This window comes from Heterodontus francisci, chromosome 8 (assembly GCF_036365525.1).
Source record: "Heterodontus francisci isolate sHetFra1 chromosome 8, sHetFra1.hap1, whole genome shotgun sequence".
Lineage (NCBI taxonomy): Eukaryota > Metazoa > Chordata > Chondrichthyes > Heterodontiformes > Heterodontidae > Heterodontus > Heterodontus francisci.
The window spans coordinates 71,335,465-71,355,303 of record NC_090378.1 but is presented as its reverse complement, the minus strand read 5'-3'; the positions used below and the strand labels follow the sequence as shown (position 1 = coordinate 71,355,303).

General features: G+C 43.4%; 1 protein-coding gene across 7 annotated transcripts in view; it reads left to right on the top strand.

Annotated features, from left to right (window-relative positions):
- Positions 1 to 15,111, top strand: part of LOC137372548 (ubiquitin-conjugating enzyme E2 U-like) — a 92,563-nt gene extending 77,452 nt beyond the window's left edge. For all 7 annotated transcript variants that reach the window (XM_068036457.1, XM_068036453.1, XM_068036458.1 and 4 more), the window contains 2 exons: positions 7,572 to 7,690; positions 14,748 to 15,111. In XM_068036457.1, the coding sequence (XP_067892558.1) occupies positions 7,572 to 7,690; positions 14,748 to 14,902 (274 nt within the window). In that variant the 3' untranslated portion in view covers positions 14,903 to 15,111. The remainder of the gene's footprint in view (positions 1 to 7,571; positions 7,691 to 14,747) is intronic.
- The last annotated feature ends 4,728 nt before the right edge of the window (positions 15,112 to 19,839 follow it).

The window sequence follows — 19,839 nt, the reverse complement described above, 5'->3', positions numbered from 1 at the left end:
GCTCCGGTGTTTTTTTTTAACCTCCAACAACCAAACCCAGAGTTCTCCATTGTCTTTAGGGAAAAGAAAACAGCATTACTGGTAGGGCATCTAACAGCCCTTCACTGGTCGCTGCTAATGGTCATTCTGTCCCTGATTCACATGGCACACTCAGCGCATCATGCAGGAGAATGCCAAAAATATTTAAGTAATCTAATCTCATGTTATTGTGTGAGTTCAGTTCGTTGGGTACAGGGGCACGCAGAGCTTCAGGAGCTTCGATTCCTGTGGTACTGCACCAAGACCACATTATGTGCCCTCATATGCTAGTATTTATATGAAGTCTTCTACATAGTACATAAACCACAACAAACCAACCAGTCAAACCATTTTTAAAAATTCTTCAAACCACTTTTCATTTTCCTGCCTCATTTAGATCAGTATTTACAGCTGAAGATAACACTTAAAGAAAAAAAGGAAAGAGTTGCATTTATATAGCACCTAATCTGTTCCCTTTCCATACCAATCATCTCCTCCACTCACCATCCATTGCTCAAAGGGCTGATTAAAAAATCCTGGAATCGATGGAGTCCCAGTACAATCAATTCCCTTTGTCTTCTGGTAGAATCCTCTGGAATTGTGGCAAGGGTCTAGCAGAACCTCTTATTTCATCATGTCTCTCCTAAGTCCAATCAAAAACTACCATCTCTTACCTTTGATGGCTTCAATCTGAGTTGACCTTCTTGGACTCACTATCTCTTATAATCAAAAGAACTTTATTGCTAAAGCTGCCTCCAAGAAGCTCAATTTCTTCTTTCATGACAAACATTTTCTTTCTTCATTCACATTACTGGACAGGGTAAAAAAAGAAGCTTCTTGTCTGATAGATGATTCCTTTATCCCTTCTGGCTTGTAATTTCTGTCTCTATCACAACCTTTCTCATCTCTGTCTCTCTATCACTTCTATTATGGGTGGTGCCTCTATACGTTTTCCGGACTTCTTTGTCCCAAGCAGTAATTACACCAATTTAAGTTTACTTCCTCCTACCGGGAACTTCACAGTTTTGAAATTAAAATTCGGTGTGTTAATTCCAGGACTTTAAAAGCTCCTTACTCCTTCAGTCTTTTCTTCTTGCATTCCCCAGGCTCTTAAAACCCAAACTTAGCCTTCCGCAGTCAATACTTTCTGATTTATCTCATCTCTTTGTTCAACCTAGTTGGTGTCCTTTACTGAGGGCCATGGACCAAGAAAACTGCCATCAAGCAATTGCTAATTAGGCACAAGACTTCCATTAGTATTATATTAAGACTGGTACTACCATTCAAAGGCACAGTGGAGACTACGATAGGCATGTTGAAGCAGTGCTTCCGCTTTTTATCGCTGCATAATTAAGCAATAGATTGAGGAATCAAAATAAAAGTGCAAGATCATGGGGCAGGAGAGCGACAGGAAGACAGTGAGGAAAAAAATAGAAGCAACAATGGAACTCATCAACATGTATGTGGGACAAATGCCCTAAACCACTGTAATCAACAACTATTTCCACTAATATCACCATGCTCCCACAGTCCAGCTTTCTTTGCGCTCTTATTTGCTATGGAGTAGCTACTTTACCAATAGTACAATCCTTGTTACAGCCATCTGGCAATGAGGCTGCCTTTTTTGACGATTCCCCCACTCTCCCAGCTGACATTCAGAGACCAAAGCAGTGTTTCATTGCAAAATATATACGGTAGTCTTCCTGCCTATTTAGTGCACCCATGCTTTCCCTTAGTAACGATGTAAGCAGTGTTTCTTCAATTTCTACTTCGAAGACTTTGCTGTAGTGCTCCCCTTCATGGGAGGAGCAATATTAGGGAACAGGTTAAAGGGGCTGCTGCTAGCCTCCATGGATAGTAGTAGTCATTTATCTCTTGAGTGCAGGGCCCAGATTTCACTTTACACTTCTCTGCATTACATTTTATCTGTCATGTGTTTGCCCATTTCACCAGTCTGTCTGTGTCCTCCTTTCTGTTTATTACATTTCCAAGTTTTTTGTCATTTGCTAAATTTGAAATTATGCCCTGTATTCCCAAGTCCAGGCCATTCATTTATATCAAAAAGAGCAGTGATCCAACACTGATCCTTGGAGTACACCACTACACACTTTCCTCCAGTCTGGAGTTTAGAAAAATGAGAGGCAATCTCATTGAAACATACAAGATTCTGAAGGGACTGGATAGGGCAGACACTGAGAGGTTGTTTCTGTTGGTCGGGGAATCTAAAACACAGCAGCACAGTCTCAGGATAAGAGGCCGATCATTTAGGACTGAGATGAGGAGAAATTACTTCACTCAAAGGGTTATGAATCTTTGGAATTCTCTACCCCAGAGGGTTGTGGATGCTCCATCGTTGAATACATTTAAGGCTGGGATAGACAGATTTTTGGTCTCTCGGGGAATAAAGGGATATGGCGAGCAGGCGGGAAAGTAGAGTTGAAGCCTAAGATCAGCCATAATCGTTTTTAATGGTAGAGCAAGCTCGACGGGCCATATGGTCTACTCCTACTACTATTTCTTGTATTCTTGTGAAAGGCAACTGCTCACCACTGTTCTCCGCTTTCAGTCCCTTAGCCAGTTACACATCCACACATCCTCTGCCCTTTTAAATCCCTTTAAATGTGGTACTTTATCAAACATTTTTCAAAGTTCATATACACATCAACCACACTTCCCTCACCAACTTTCTCAGGTACTTCATGAACGAACTCAATCAAATTAGTCAAACACAATTTACATTTAACAAATCTGTACCAGCTTTCGTTTATTAACCCATATTTTTCCAAGTGCCAATTAACTTTGTCCCAGATTATTGTTTCTAAAAGTTTCCCCACCACCAACATTAAGCTGACTCAACTGTGGTTGCCAGGCTTATCCTTCTCCCCTTTTTTGAACAGGGGTGTAACATTTGCAAACCTCCAGTTCTCTGGCACCACTCCCATATCTAGGGAGGAATGGAAGATTGTTTCCAGAGCCTTCCCAATTTCCACCCTCACTTCCCTCAGCAACCTAGGATGCATCCCATGCAGACAAACCAACACTTCTACTTTGAGCACTGCCAACTTTCTAAATGCTTCCTCTTTATCTATTTTGATCTCATCCAGTTTCTTTACTTCCATTTGCCTTTACTGTGACATTTGTAACATCATCTTCATTAGTGAAGACAGATGAAAAGTTCTCATCTAGTACCTCAGCCACACCTTCTGCCTCCACAAGAAGATCTCCCTTTTGGTCCTTAATCAGTCGCACCCCCCTTTGACTACCCTATTATTATTTATACGTTTATAAAAGATTATTTTTTATGTCACTCACTAATCTATTCTCATACATTCTTTTGTCCCCCTTATTTCCTTTTTCAGTTATCTTCTGTGCCTTGTGCTTTCAGCTTGGTTCTGTACTGAATTATGAGCCTGCACATGATCTAATATTTCATCACAGTATCAAATACCACAGATCAAACCTCCAGGAATACATTCAACCTAATTAATGGTTGTAATCATTATGATATAAACTGGCAAATGGAAGATACAGTAAGGAAGTAAAAAAAACCCATAGGGATCAGTACCCTTGGCTGAAACTAATAACATCAAGAGATATGGGGATAGCGCAGGAAAGTGGCATTGAGGTAGATGATCAGCCATGATCTAATTGAATGGTGGAGCAGGCTTGACTGAATGGCCTATTCCCGCTCCTATGTGCCTATGTTGAATAGATGAGATGGCAGTTCAGACAGTTTATCATATAGAAACAAGCAAGGGCACTTCCTTTCCCATAGAGGAGCAAAATAAAACTGCATGATCCTTGAGAGCTGAGTTGGAAGGAGGCTCCCCAGCGTGAGAAAAATTAGTTGTGGAAAATAGAGCAAAAATGAAAAGAGGACAAAATAATTGACCTTGCTGACCTGCATTGACTCCCAGTCCATTAATGCCATGATTTTAAAATTTTCATCCTTGTGTTCAAATCCCTTCATGCCGTCACCTCTCCCTATCTCTGTAATCTCCTCCAGCCCTATAAACCCTTGAGAGCTCTGTGTTCCTCTAACTCTGACCTCTTACACATCTGCCATTGCATTTACACCACCATTGGCAGCTAGGTCTTCAGCTGGCTAGGCCTTAACCTCTGCAGTTGCCTCTGTAAATCTCTCCCCCTTCTCTCTTCCTTTAAGGCACTTCTTAAAATCTGCCACTTGGACCAAATTTTTGATGACCTGATCTAATGACTCCATTTTTGGCTCAGTGTCAATTTCTGTCTAATTACACTCTTGTGAAGTGCTTTGGGACATTTTACTATGCTAAAGGTGCCATAGAAATGCAAATTGTTATGGAAATCGGAAAGAATTAGAGTGGGAAGCAATCAGAGAAATCCTAGATGGAGAAAGAAGCACATATTTTGAGTAAAACCATGGAAGATTGACTGGTTGGATAATTGCTAGTATGTATTAAATCATAGTCAATACATTAAATAATACAGTCGGATAGCATTAGATAGCAACTCGGTCGATATATGTTATATATATTATATAAAACATTCAGTATATTTTATAACGCAATTATTGTGCAATAGATGAAAATAAAAAGCTTCAGATCTGGTAAATAATAAGATCTTCAACCACACATTGAATTGATGAGGTTTCAGACCAGCAACTTGTACTTCTGTATCAGACTTGAAAGAAACTCAAACCAAAATAGTACTTAAGGGCAAATTTCAAATATCTCCTTTTGTAGATATTGTAAGGACCTTTTAAATAAGGAAACAGTGGTAAATTTCTTTATGAAGAGGATATTAAGTCAATGACTGGCTGTGAATGAATTTAATTGGAAAGCTCTGGTTTACAGCCAACACCCACTTAGAAAATTAGTATATGGAAAGGGATGATGAGTTTACAATAATACTGTAATACTACATAATGTCATACTATTGGATTTTAAATAAGCCTTCTCTAGAACTAAAAATAAATGCATCTCTATATAAAACAAGTGGGACTGCGAAATAATGATATAGCCTCCAATCTGTGTCTGAGGAGAGACTGAACATAGTAACCAATTAGAAAGTCTAAACAAATCCATTAGAAGAAGTAGCTGAAAATGAATGAAAGCATATATTCCTTGTGTCTTACTTGCTGTAGAACCTATGTAGGGTGAAGCTTGCAAGGCTAAGAAAGAGCCTAAAGGGCCAGGCTTACTTGCACAGCACAGCAAACTGTTGAGTCACTTCTGCTTCCCCATACTCTGGATTTTCACTAGGGTAATTGGAGGTAAAGAGAATCAAAAAATGTGTTATTTTGGGTCTTCTTCCAGGATTCCCTAATGGTCAGTTCATTAGCCCAGTGAACAGAAAATTCAGATAATAACTCGGGCGATATATACATATTAAATAAAACATTCAATATTTTTATAATACAATCATTATGGACAGGAGTCAGGAACGTTGGTTCTCCTCACCTCCTCGATAGGTAATGGTACGTGTTAAATGTAAAGTGGAAAGCAAGTAATTAAGGAGGAAGAAATATTTTACTTGTTTATTTTTTAGAAAATATTATCAAGTTTTATATGTGGCGATAAGTGTAGTTGGCCACTCAGCCATGGGAAGCAACATCGCCAAGCCCGATGCTATCTTCAGTTTCAACCATATGTATTTCCAGCAGGAATTGCTGGCTAATAATCAGGAACAAGAACCATGGCTGTTTTTTCCCTGTGTAACACAAATCATTAGTCAAGCCTGGAGCTTCCTGGCCTGTACAACTTAGTAACACAATACAGAGACCTGAAATTCCAGAAGTCCCACTCAGATGGTAGTACTGTGGTGGAGCAGAACACTCAGCCACCCATGAGGATGGATCTACATAGGTACAGATCATGTCCCAAATCTCAGAGACAGGATCCTCAACATAATTGGGTTGAGTGACCCATGCACTTCAGAATCACCCATCTAACAGCCAGGAAGAAAATAAAAGCAGTGAGAAGGGACATCATTTAAATTATCAAATTATCCTAATATTTAAAACGGTAAGCAACACCCTCTGGCAAGATTTCTATTGAGTACAATGGATGTAATTGTTGTGTACTCCCTCAACATGCCTCCTTGACATAGAGGGCGGGCAGAAGAATTGCCCAGAACTTGGTGTGCCTTCTGCCCCCACTGGCAGGCAATCCTCCCTCTTTCCACTCTCCTCAATCCCCAGAATTGTAGGGCCATTTACCCTCTGAGGCAATAAAATGGAAAAGAAATTAGTATTTTCGTGCAGCTGATGTTCTGTTATCAGTCCACAAGAAATGGTTACACTATTATCAGCAGACATTATGCACTAGAAACTTACTTAGAAGAAACAGGATTTTCAAATTCAAATGTTAATATTACAAATAAATAAAAAAGAGTACTGAAAATTTTTTATATATATTGCATTGGCATATGGATTTCTTCTGTTTCCTCAGTTACTGTGGTAACTGTTTTAAGAAGATGTTTTGTCGTCTGCTATTCAAAAGTTCCCAGATTTTAATATTGCTATATCTGCTACCAATACTGAAGTTGCTTTGAGGGACGGCAAAGAATGTGTATAAGCAGCTAGAACCGCAGAGCAGCTCTTTGCTATAGTTCTGTATTTTCTTACTCTGTCTAACTTACTCTCTATCCTCTCTCTCCCTTGCCTTCCCTCCTGTGTATCTATCTTTCACAGTTCCTTCTCTTCATTTGCATCTGTAGCAATTTGCATCTGTAGTATGTTTCTTTGCCCTTTTTCTGACTGTGTCTAGCTGTGTGCGCCTTTCAGTTTCTCGATCCTCTCCACACTCTGTCCTCTATTACTCTACCTCTTGGTTGTGTGTGTGTGTGTGTGTTTTTCTTGCTTTCTGCTCCCATCTCTCTTCAGGCACAACCACCTGTGATGCCTCATTTATGTTGCTGAACCACTTGTGTTTTAAATTTGCACTGTTTTACCCTGCAGGAAGGGATGAGGAGAATTCAGAGTCTAGCAGCAACATTAAAAAATTCCACAAGTTCAAGATTTGCATATGCACAGTTTTTCTAAGGTTACATTTGTGGTTTTACCATTATGCCTGCAAATTTCCTCCAGTGTCAAGAGGATAGTTTGTACAAGACAACAATGTGAAAATCACATGGCAACTAGACCAAAACAATATTCGTCCCAGAAGCAGAGAACATGGCCTTTTTGGAGGTGGTGTTTTCTGTCTCCCAGCAGTATGTATATAGTGTCATCTATATTACAGTGTTGCTTCTAAACACATAAGTGCAGGCCAAATAGTTCTAAGACAAGCTTGAGTAAATACTGAATGGTATTATTGCAAGGTACCAATCAAGACAACTGGGACAGACCTGCCAGATATGTTACCCAAGTCTATCTCTTCCAGCCAGGTGCCTTAATACGGCACTGTGCAGTTGTCCCTGTGGCTGGCTTTTCACTGACAAAGTAGAGAATGTTTCCTCTGAGGATATATTTGAACTTAGATACCAGTAATTTATAATCACAGTGAACAATTTGAGTTATATGCTAACTGCGAGATATCAGACTGAATGCTTTTGTGTCATGTTATGTACAGGTTCAGTGATGTGATGTACGGAACATTTGGGAAAGGAAGGAAGACTCGAGTGACAATGGATCAGAAACTGGCCCGAATCGAGCACATGAAGCAGAACTACATTATGGATAGATCCTTAGGTGAGTTTGTCAGAAAATATTGTCTATCAGTGATGGTATGAATTTCCTACCCATTCCACAAGGTCCACCCCATCTCTTTTGAAGACACTGATTCATGCTGTAGAATCTTTCCACAGGACCTGGCAGTCCTTCAGTATTTTGTCCAATCGTATTTATTTACTTCAATGTGCACTATCAGTTCTTTGTTATCTGCTTTGTTATGAATGCTACATGCATTCAAATACAGAGCCTTTAGTTTTGACTTTTTGTTATCTTTGTAACATCTAGTCTTGACTGTTGGTGTTTTCTTAGGTTTTTTCTCTCTGTCCCTTCCTGCCATTCTCTGACCTTCATTTCCCATATTACTATTCTGCTCTCCTGCCTTGACTGTACCCCTTGATTTGCTACATCTACCCAAACTTGATCCCTCTCCCCCCTTGTTTAGTTTAAATCCCTTTCTACTTCCCTAGTTATACGGTTTGCTAGAAAACTGGTCCCAGCATGCTTCAGGTGCAGACCCTCCCAATGGTACAGCCCCCACTTTCCCCAGTACTGGTGCCAGTGCCCCATGAACCGAAACCCACTTCTCCAACACCAGTCTTTGAGCCACATATTCATTTCAGTAATCTCTTGTGCCCTCTGCCAATTGGCACGTGGCTCAGGTAATAATCCAGAGATTATTACCCTTGAGGTTCTGCTCTCCAATTTGTTGCCTAACTCCTCAATCCCTTTCCTAGTCCTATCTATGTCATTGGTACCTACATGGACCATGACAACTGGATCCTCCCCTTCCCCAGAGTACTTAAGGAAATGGCCCTAGAAATAGTAGATGCATCGCTGGTCATTTTTCAAAATTCTATCGACTCTGGAACAGTTCCAACGAATTGGAGGGTAGCTAATGTAACCCCACTGTTTAAAAAAGGAGGTAGAGAGAAAACAGGGAATTATGACTGGTTATCCTGACATCAGTAGTGGGGAAAATGCTAGAGTCCATTACGAAAGATGTAATAGCAGAGCACTTGGAAAACAATGACAGGATCGGACAAAGTCAACATGGATTTACAAAAGGGAAATCATGCTTGACAAATCTACTGGAATTTTTTGAGGATGTAACTAGTAGAATAGATAAGGGAGAACCAGTGGATGTGGTGTATTTGGACTTTAAGAAGGCTTTCGATGAGGTCCCACATAAGAGATTAGTGTGCAAAATTAAAGCACATAGGATTGGTAGTTAGTACTGACATGGATAGAGAACTGGCTGGCAGACAGGAAACCAAGAGTAGGAATAAACGGGTCTTTTTCCGAGTGGCGGGCAGGGATCAGTGCTAGGACCCCAGCTATTCACAATATTTATGAATGATATAGATGAGGGAATTAAATGTAATATATCCAAGTTTGCAAACAACACAAAGCTGGGTGGGAGTGTGAGCTGTGAGGAGGATGCAGAGAAGCTCCAGTGTGATTTGGACAGGTTGAGTGAATGGGAAAATACATTGCAGATGTAGTATAATGTGGATAAATGTGATGTTATCCACTTTGGTGGCAAAAACAGAATGGCAGATTATTATCTGAACAGCAATAGATTGGGAAAGGGGGAGGCGCAGCGAGACCTGGGTGTCCTTGTGCACCAGTCGCTGAAAGTAAGCATGCAGGCGCAGCAGGCAGTTAAGAAGGCAAATGGTATGTTGGCCTTCATAGCGAGAGGATTCGAGTACAAGAGCAAAGATATCTTGCTGCATTTATACAAGGCCTTGGTGAGACCACATCTGGAGTTATTGTGTGCAGTTTTGGTCTCCTTATCTGAGAAAGGATGTTCTTGCTATGGAGGGATTGCAGCGAAGGTTCACCAGACTGATTCCTGGGATGGCAGGATTGACGTATGAAGAGAGATTGGGTCGATTAGGCTTGTATTCACTAGAGTTTAGAAGAATGAGAGGGGATCTCATAGAAACCTGCAAAATTCTAACAGGACTTGATAGACTAGATGCAGGAAGGATGTTAGATTAGTTAGAGATGCAGCACTGAAACAGGCCCTTCGGCCCACCGAGTCTGAGCCGACCATCAACCACCCAATTATACTAATCCTACACTAATTCCATATTTCTACCACATCCCCACCTATCCCTATATTTCCCTACCACCTACCTATACTAGGGGCAATTTATAATGGCCAATTTACCTATCAACTTGCAAGTCTTTGGCATGTGGGAGGAAACCGGAGCACCCGGAGGAAACCCACGCAGACACAGGGAGAACTTGCAAACTCCACACAGGCTGTACCCAGAATTGAACCCGGGTCGCTGGAGCTGTGAGGCTGCGGTGCTAACCACTGCGCCACTGTGCCGCCCAATGGCGGGGGCGTCCAGGACCAGGGGTCACAGTCTAAGGATAAGGGGTAAGCCATTTAGGACTAAGATGAGGAAAGATTTCTTCACCCAGAGAGTGGTGAACCTGTGGAATTCTCTACCACAAAAGCTGTTGAGGCCAAATAAATAAATATATTCAAGAAAGAGTTAGATATAGTCCTTGGGGCTAATGGGATCAAGGGATACAAGGAGAAAGCGGGAACAGGTTACTGAGTTTGGATGATCAGCCATGATCATATTGAATGGCAGAGCAGGCTTGAAGGGCCCAATGGCCTACACCTGCTGCTACTTTTCTATGTTTCCCACTCCAAGTTCCTGTCCAGCCCTGAGCAGATGTCCCGAACCCTGGCACCGGGCAGGCAACACAGCCTTCTGGACTCTCACTCTTGGCTGCACAGAAGTGTCAAACCCCCTCACTATACTATCCCTACTACACTACATTCCTTTTTGCACCCCCCACTTGAATGGCTTCCTGTACCACAGTGCCATGGCCAGTCTGCTCATCCACCTTGCAGACCTCGCTTTCCTCCACACATATTGAGAGTACCTCAAACCTGTTTGACAATTGCAAAGCCTGAGGCTCCTCCACTGCTGTCTGCTCGGTCTCTTTACCTGCCTCACTGACAGTCACATCCACCTGTTCCTCTCTGCAGACTAAAACAGATGACCCTGTTCTAAGAGGTGTGACCGACCTCCAGAACAAAGTGCCCAGGTATTTCTCCCCCTCCCTTATGTTGCACAGTGTTTGCAGTTCGTCTTCCAGATCAATAATACTGATCTGAAATTCCTTGCGGGGTGGGGGTGAGGTGGGGAGGATCCAGTGGCCGAGGTCCATGTAGGTACCAACGACATAGATACGACAAGGAAAGAGGTTCTGCTTAGGAAGCACGAGGAGCTGGGAATTAAATTAAAAAGCAGAACCTCGAAGGTAATAATCTCTGGATTATTACCTGAGCCACGTGCAAATTGGCATAGTGTCAATAAGACTAGAGAGATGAATAAATGGTTCAAAGACTGGTGTGGGAGAAGTGGGTTCCAGTTCGTGGAGCACTGGCACCAGTACTGAGGAAAGTGGGGACTGGACCATTGGAACGGACTTCACCCGAACCATGCAAGGACCAGTGTTCGAGTGAGTCGTATAACTAGGAAAGTAGAGGGGGCTTTAAACTAAATAGAGGGGGATAGGGATCATGTAGGGGAAGATTGAGTAAATTAAAGGCAATAAATCAAGGTAGCAATAAAGGTAATGATAATCAGAGTTTGGCGTGAAGGGACAGTGATTGCAAACTTGAGTGTGCCAGCAGATAGGACCAGAGTTTACAAAAACAGTAAAAAAAAACTGAATTAAGGGCTCTGTATCTGAATGCCTGCAGCATTCGCAATAAAACAGATGAATTGTCAGCTCCAGTAGAAATTCATATGTATGACCTGATAGCCATTACAGAGACGTGGCCACAAATAAACCAAAGCTGTGACCTGAATATCCAAGAGTACGTGACATTCAGGATGGACAGGAAGCTGGTAAAAGATGGTGGGTAGCTCTGTTAATTAAAGAGGGCATTAGTACTGTAGTGAGAGATGACCTTAGTTCTAAAGATCAAGGCGTAGAATCAGTTTGGGTGGAACTAAGAAACAGCAAGGGGCAGAAAACATTGGTGGGAGTTGTTTATAGCCACCAAACAGCAGTGGTGATGTAAATCACAGTATAAATTGGGAAATTAGAGATGTGTAACAAGGGTAATACAGTAACCATGTGGGATTTCAATCTACATATAAACTGGGTAAACCTAATTAGTACTAATGGTGTGGAGGTCGAATTCTTGGAATGGATGCAAGGTGGTTTTCTAGAGCAGTACATTGAGGAACCAACTAGGGAACAGGCTATTTTAGATCTAGTATTGTGCAATGAAAAAGGGCTAATTAATATCCTTGTTGTAAAGGAGCCTTTAGGAAAGAGTGACGATAATATAATAGAATTTTACATTAAATTTGAAAGTGATGTAGTTCAATCAGAAACTAAGGTCTTAAATCTAAGCAAAGGAAACTATGAAGGTATGAGGGGCAAATTGGCTATGGTGGATTGGGAAACTACGTTAAAAGGTATGACAGTAGACAGGCAATGGCTTATATTTAAAGAACTCATACATAGTTTACAACAAAAAACATTCCTTTAATGCACTAAAACCCAGCAAGAAAGTGTTCCAACCTTGGCTAAAGAAAGAAATCAAGGATTATATTAGATCAAAGGAAAAGACATATAAAGTTGCCAAAAAATGGTAAACCTGAGGATTGGGAGCATTTTAGAATTCTGCAAAGGAGGACCAAGAAAAAAAATTAAGAAAAGAAAAATAGAATACGAGTGTAAACTAACAAGAAACATAAAAACGGACTGTCAAAGCTTCTATAGGGATGTAAAAAGGAAAAGATGAGCAAAAACAAATGTGGGTCCATTACAAGCATAGTCAGGAGAATTTATAATGGGGGAATAAAGAAATGGTGGAGAAACTAAACAAATGTTTTGCGTCTGTCTTCACGGAGGAATATACTAAAATAATGGAGAATCTAGGGACTCGTGTAAATGAGGAACTGCAAGATATTAATATTAGTTAAAAAAAATGTACCAGAGAAATTAATGGGGCTTAAAGTAGATAAATCCCCTGGACCTGATGATCTACATCCCAGAGTGTTGAAAGAGGTGGCTATAGATAGTAGATGCATTGGTGATCATCTCAAAATTCTACAAACTCTGGAATGCATCCTGCAGATTGGAAGATGGCAATTTAAGAAAGGAGGTAGAGAGAAAATGGGGAACTGTAGACCTGTGACTCATGGAGTACTGCAGGATCAGTGCTTGGGCCCAGCTTTTCACCATCTATATCAATGATTTGGATAGGGGGATTAAATGTAATATTTCCAAGTTTGCAGATGACACAAAACTAGGTGGTAGTGTGCGTTGTGAGGAGGATGCAAAAGACACTTCAAGGAGATTTGGAGAGGCTAAGAAAGTGGACAAAAATTTTGCAGCTGGAATACAATGTGGAGAAATGTGAGGTTATTCACTTTGGTAGGAAAAACAGTAATACAGAATATTTCTTAAATAGTAAGAGGCTGGGAAGTGTTGAACCTCAAAGGGACTAGGGTGTCCTTGTTCATGAATCACTGACATGCAGGTACAGCAAGCAATTAAGAAGGCAAATGGTATATTGGCTTTTATTACAAGAGGGTTTGAGTATAGGAGTAAAGATGTCTTACTGCAATTATATAGAGCCTTGGTGAGGCTGCACCTGGAGTATTGTGTGCAGTTTTGACCTCCTTACCTAAGGAAGGATATACGTTTACTGTAGTCCATTGATTCTCCATTATTTTAGTATATTCCTCCATGAAGACAGACACAACGAAGGTTCACCAGACTAATTCCTGGGATGGAGGGATTGTCCTATGAGGAAAGATTAAATAGACTTGGCCTTTATTCTATGGAGTTTAGAAGAGGTGATCTCGTGCAAACATACAAAATTCTTACAGGTAGATGCATGAAGGATGTTCCCTCTGGCTGGGGAGTCTAGAACCAGGAACAGAGTCACAGAATAAGGGGCAGGTCATTTAGGACTGAGATGAGGAAGAATTTCTTCACTCAGAGGGTGGTGAATCTTTGGAATTCTCTGCATCAGAGGGCTATGGAAGCTCAGTCGTTGAGTATGTTCATGATTGAGATCGACAGATTTCTACATATTAAAAACATAAGGGATACAGGGATAGTGCAGGAAAATGGTGTTGAAGTAGAAGATCAGCCATGATCTCGTTGAATGGCGGAGCGGGCTCAAAGGGCTGTATAGCCTACTCCTGCTAATATTTCTTTCGTTCTTATGTTCTAAGTATGGATGTTGAGTGGAGATGAGGTCTGCTTCCATTTTGTGATACCCTACACAGTCAATTAGCCTGCTGACAGTTCACTGTCTATGTTCAAGAAAACTGGCCACTTAGGTGAGAGCAACCAGCACCCATGGGCAGTGCCCTATTAGTAGTCAAATCTTCAGAAAAGGAGGAGATAAATGGGATGGAATATATAAATAGCCATTGCCTTTATGATCAAGTGTTTTGAATTTTTTTTTTAAAAAGCTGCCCCTTTTCGGAAGATGTCATGTATTGCTCCATGTGTTTTGACACCATATAATTTGCTGCTTTTGCCAAGCACATTTTTGTAATGATAGTGCTTCTTTAATCTCATAAGGGAAATTAGTAAAGCTAACAGCATGGAGGGCTAGTAGGCAATTTATCCGTGTAGTGCTGAACAGACCAGAATCTGTATCTGATTCAATTCCCAGTTTATGTTGAATTAGTTGCTATCAGCCAGAGCAGCAGTAAGGACACTTCAGTTAAACCTAGTATTCCTACTGGAAAGTACATGTGCGTGAGCATCAAGTGAGACAGGATCAGGTTTGATTCTGATGCTCTCCAAGGTTGGCTACGCTGTTTCAGTTCACATATGAAAATAAGGACGCCTTGCTCATGTATTGCTGTTGCCCAATGAGAACTCAAGCTTTCAAGAGAGGAGGGAAAAGAATTAGAAGGAAAAACTAAAACAGGAACACCAAAATTTATTCAGACTCTCGAAGATAATCAAGTGTAAAGCTTTGGAGTGTCAGATTATTCAACTCTGGATGGTTATATTTCATACATACATTAATACATTGTTTTATTTTGTTTCACTGTAGAAGCTTCAACTTCAGCAAGCCTGAATCTGCCAAGCAACATCAAGACAAAGCGACCCAACACCAGTATACAAGAGGAGGAACCATGGGACAAGGAAGTAGACAGTTTAGTTAACTGGACAACTGGACTCAATTTAGATGAGCTGGAAGATGATTAAGGGAAAAGATCCCAACAAGCAACTCCTTCATGGCCCCCAACCTGTCATTAAATTAATTTGGAAGATATGAAGTCCGCTTCAATGCCTAACTGAGTTCCTAGAATAATACTCAAAAGTCACTATCCTGGAATATATCTTTATTTCCAGGTTGTGAAATAAATGTCATTAATATGTTTGCATATTTTTAAAGTGAGGATGCTAAATATTGCTAAATATATTTTCTGCTTTCTTTTGTTTTCACTACTATTGGCACGTTCTCATCCGAAGTTGCTCAAAGCAACTCCAGGTCATACAACACCAAGAAAAATGATGGCATGAGAGAGACCAGGCTCATACATCATCTCAATCTTCATTTTCTCCAGTGAAAGTATTCCAGTTCATAATTCTCTGGGGCCACAACTTGTACAGTCAGTATGTAACTCAGTCATGAAGTCCAGAAGGTTTCACATTCAATTTCTGGCATCTGCAAAGCTACCAGATCTTGGTAGCTTGGTAACCACGGCGGCTATATGGCTACAACACTTAGGGCAAGATTTTGCCGGCAATGACCATGTCCCGACATCAGGACATAAAATGGGTGGCATGGCTGCGCGGGCAGGGCAGACTGAGACACCAATATTGTCAGGGCCGTCCAATTAACAAACAGCAGGTGTGGGAGCCGGCCAGTTAGGTGGCGTGGGCGGGTGGAAGCGCTGGGTCATGTCAGGCAGGTGTCACATTTAAAAGGCAGCCAGCAATCAATTGCAAGGCAGGAGCACTGGAGGGCATAGAGAAGGAGATGGCAGCAGCCAGAACAAGGGTAGTGCCCAGGTTTTCAGATGCCTGCCTGAAGGTGCACCTCCAGACGGCAAGGGCACAGAGGGAAGCCCTTTTTCCTTGGGATGGGAGAAGGAGGCTGGCTAGCCAGACGAAGAGGGCATAGCGGAGGAGGTGAGCAGCTGTGGGGTGCCCCCGCCTCACATACGTGGCTGCAATGTAGAAAGAGGACCAATTGACCTGATGTGGCCTGTCAAGCTGAATGTAGTGCATAACATTAAGCTCACAGCCTTAACTGTCACAAAAGATGAATGTGAAATTGGAGAATGGAGTGCTCACCCAGTCGGCAGCAATGCCCAGGCTAGAGCATAACTACCTGACCCGAACCCGACGGGACCCGATGACATGTGCCAGGTTTGGGTCGGGTTGCTCTTCTGGATCCGGCATTCGGGCTCGGGCAGGTCGGACACACTCTGTCACCACCTCCGGTACGTGGCTCCAATGTTCATGTACTTTTTGGACTTGAAAGGTTGTTTAGTTACAGTTTTTTTTAAGCTTGTGCAGATAAGCAACAAAGTGAAAAACGGAAGCTAGGTTAACTGATGGCCGGGTCTGTTCAGGTCAGGTATGGGAAAATATGAAAGGGCTCGGGTCGGATGTGGTTCCGTCGGGCTCGGGTCAGGTTTCATTTGCAGACCCAAGCCGGCCTTTAGCCGCATTGGATGCCAGATTGCATGGTAGCCTCTCTGTGGAGGACACTGGTCAGCCAGAGTTGACCCCTGTGGCGCCATGATGAACAGTTAGGTTGCCACCAACATAGACACGGTGCGTGTTTATGATAGGTGAGTGACAATGTTAATTTATATGCTTGCAGGAGAAGAGCGTTCACAATGCACGTGAGAGAGGAAAAGTGCCATATGTGGCAGTCCTGACACCAATGGAAGAGGAGGCCTTGAACCTAGAATGCCTGGAGGCGGGACAGTCTATCGCTGATGGTGAAACGGGTGAGGAGTCACCAGACAGTGAGTGCCATAATGGATGGGAGCAAAGACCCTCTGGCAAGCAATAAGCATAGCATTTATATGGCCACCACTGGTCACATGGAACTCCAGATGATGAGCAGGATGTGTTGGAACACGCAGTGCTCTCTCATCACTCCTCCCTCTTTCACAGGTCATGTCGAAGAAGAGGCAGCTGCCAAGCCTGCGGGACAGCCTTCCACCTCTGAGGAGGAGGAGACCTCAGAGGATGTAGCGTCATATCATTCCCCTGCACCCTCCACCAGCACAGATACTCACGTCGGTGTGCAGTAACGTGTGTTTAGCAACAGGGGTACAATCTGGTGAGCACAACACAGACAAACCCGAGCAGCTGATGGAAGCAGTGACAGTTGTGGCCTCTCAGTCGGAGGATTGTGGGAGGGCATGACGATGCTCAGCTTCAGGCTGATGACATTGAATCAACAACAAGGCGGCAGATGCTGCAGCTGCAGCAGGAGGCGCGTGAACATCTAGCAAAGCTTCCAGAGACCTTGTACAACGATGCACAAACAATGGAGGAGTCCATCCAGGCCATGAGTGCAGTCATGTCTCCAGCGTGTGCGCGCATGGCTTCTTCCATTGAGCAAGTGGCAACCCTCATGGAGAGCCATATCCAGTAAACCACACCGTGGATGCCAGAGATGGACGTGGACTTGCGTGCCATCTCCTCCTCCATGACCTATATGGAGCAAGGGGTGGGCGAGAGGGAAATGAGACACCTGGAGTCATCACCAGGTGCTCAAACTCCTCAGGTGAGCATGGAGAGACAAATGAAGAGTGAAGGAGTGGCTGCCTGAAGCACCAGGGGATGGGGGGGGAGGCTCCTCTCACAGTGCTGCTGGCATGGAGGCTGGTCCCCGTTCCCTCTGACAGTGACACCAATGCCTCATGAAGCCGCGAAGATAGAGGAGGCTCCTGCACGGCTGCAGGAGGCCCCACATATGACAGGGCCCTCTAGGCCTCAGGCAGCCAGAGGACGACTGTAAAAGCCATTGAAAGCCACAGAACAGAAAAGTCAGCAGCCTACCTCCACCTCTACTGACAGAACAAGGGAGCACTATGTAGGAGCACCCGCAATTATGTGAGAAAGCCCACCTAGCTGCACTTGAGTTTCACTGCGTGATAGTGTGTAAGTCAATGTCACCTTGCTTAATTATGATTAACGAAATCTGATATGCTGCACCACAAAAAGAATCCTTTACTCATTTATGCACTATTGGACCCTGAATAGTTTGATTCCTCTTGCAAAGAGTGTGATGGGAAGGACCTGACCACAACAGGTCAATCCCATTATCCATGCTGTGGCTTGATGTCATGATGAGTCCTGTGAGATAGTTAGGGCATTCAAAGAAGGGCAATAGGGCTATACAAGGTACAAGATTTATTTGTTTACATGGGCATCTTAGGAAGACTCATGAGAAAAGTGTCTGTATTAGTGAGTCCTCCCTTGCACTTATTTCATTGTGCCTTGCCTGCAGTCCCTTGGATTCATCGCCATGATCGACCTGGTCAGCAGGCCCCTCCATGTATTCATCTTTGGAGGAGGCATCATGCTCTAGGATGTCCTCGTTGTTCAAAGCTTCTCCCCTCTGTAGCGCCAGGTTGTGCAGAGCACAGCATACCACCGTGATACACAAGACCCATGCTGGGGTGTATTGAAGGGCTGCACCAGATCTATCAAGGCATCTGAATTGTAGCTTCAATAGTCCTATGACCTACTCAGTGGTCATTTGAGTTGTCACATGGCAGTTGTTGTATGTCTCCTCTGCATCTGTGCTGGGGTTCTCCACAGGCATAAGGAGCCATGTCTTCAGTGGGTAGCTCTTGTCACCCAGTATCCATCCTTGAAGGCGTGCCGGGGGAGGAGTGGGGTTGGGGGGTGCTCTGAGGAGCTCGGGCATCTGGAACTGATTTAGTATCTAGTTGCCGTGGCAGCTTCCCGGGAACCTTGCACAGACCTGAAGGACGCATTTATGATGGTCGCAAACCAGTTGTACATTGAGTGACTCGAAGCCCTTCCTGTTGATGAAAGCTGCTGCTGGTCTGTGGTAGCCTTGATGGCTACACCCTACACTTGGGGAAACCCAACGATGTCCCAGAATCCCTCAGCCCCCTCAGCCTGATTTTCAGGATCGATGCAAAAGCACACACATTGGCTGGCCCTCTTGAACATTTGTGACTATCTTGATGGAGCCATGAGTCACAGACTGGGAAATCCCAGAGATGTCTCCAGTGGATCCCTGGAATGCTCCTGAGGTGTAAAAATTCAGTGCTGCAGTGACCTTCACCGCCACAAGCAATGGGTGCCCACCACTTCTCATTGGGCTCAGATCCTTCTCAATCTTGGCACACAGCTCGGTGACCACCTCCCTGGAGAGGTACCACCTCCTTTGGAGACATGATGCACCAACATTTAGCAGAGTCTCTGACGGTAAACAGTCTGGTGGGTAGAGTCTTCTGCGCACAAGAGGCTGGTTGCATGCCCTCTGCACCCTCCTCTTCCGTGCCCCTTTCAGCCTCATGATCCCCCTTCACCATTGCCAGTGGCTGCAGCTCTCTCCCTCTCTGATACCCCTCCTCATTGGAGGTCTCAAAGCCGGAGTGAATGAGACCCATTGCAAATTGATGCACTCACTTCTCAAGACCTTTCACCCGCCTTACCCTGTACACACAAGTGGCAAGTCAGAGAGGACATTCACTCTGAATGCTTCTGCTGTGCTCACAAAGCTTGGCTAGCCTCCAGATTGCCACTGCTGCAGTTTTCTCTTTCTCTCTCTCTACAATGCCACGCTACTTCTCACAATGGCTGCCAACTGCAGCCAAGACCGACGTTCCACTGAGCTTCCGCCTCCTTACAGATGGCCAGACTCTGAAGCTCAGTTGTTCTTTTGTGACCCTCACAAAATTGTGAATACCTCGTAAAATCACCATTAATTGCATGTTTAAACATGTTCAATTGCCTTCCCAAGAAGTAAAATATGCAACAGCTGCCTCATGACAACTCAAGCGACCACTGAGCTGCCTCCATCCGCCAGCCTGGTTGCCTCCGGGAATATCCCCTACTGACGTAAAGTCGTCGGGCTTCCATTCCTATGCTAATCACTGGTATTTTGCTGCCCCACCCGCCTCCCAGCCTGTCAC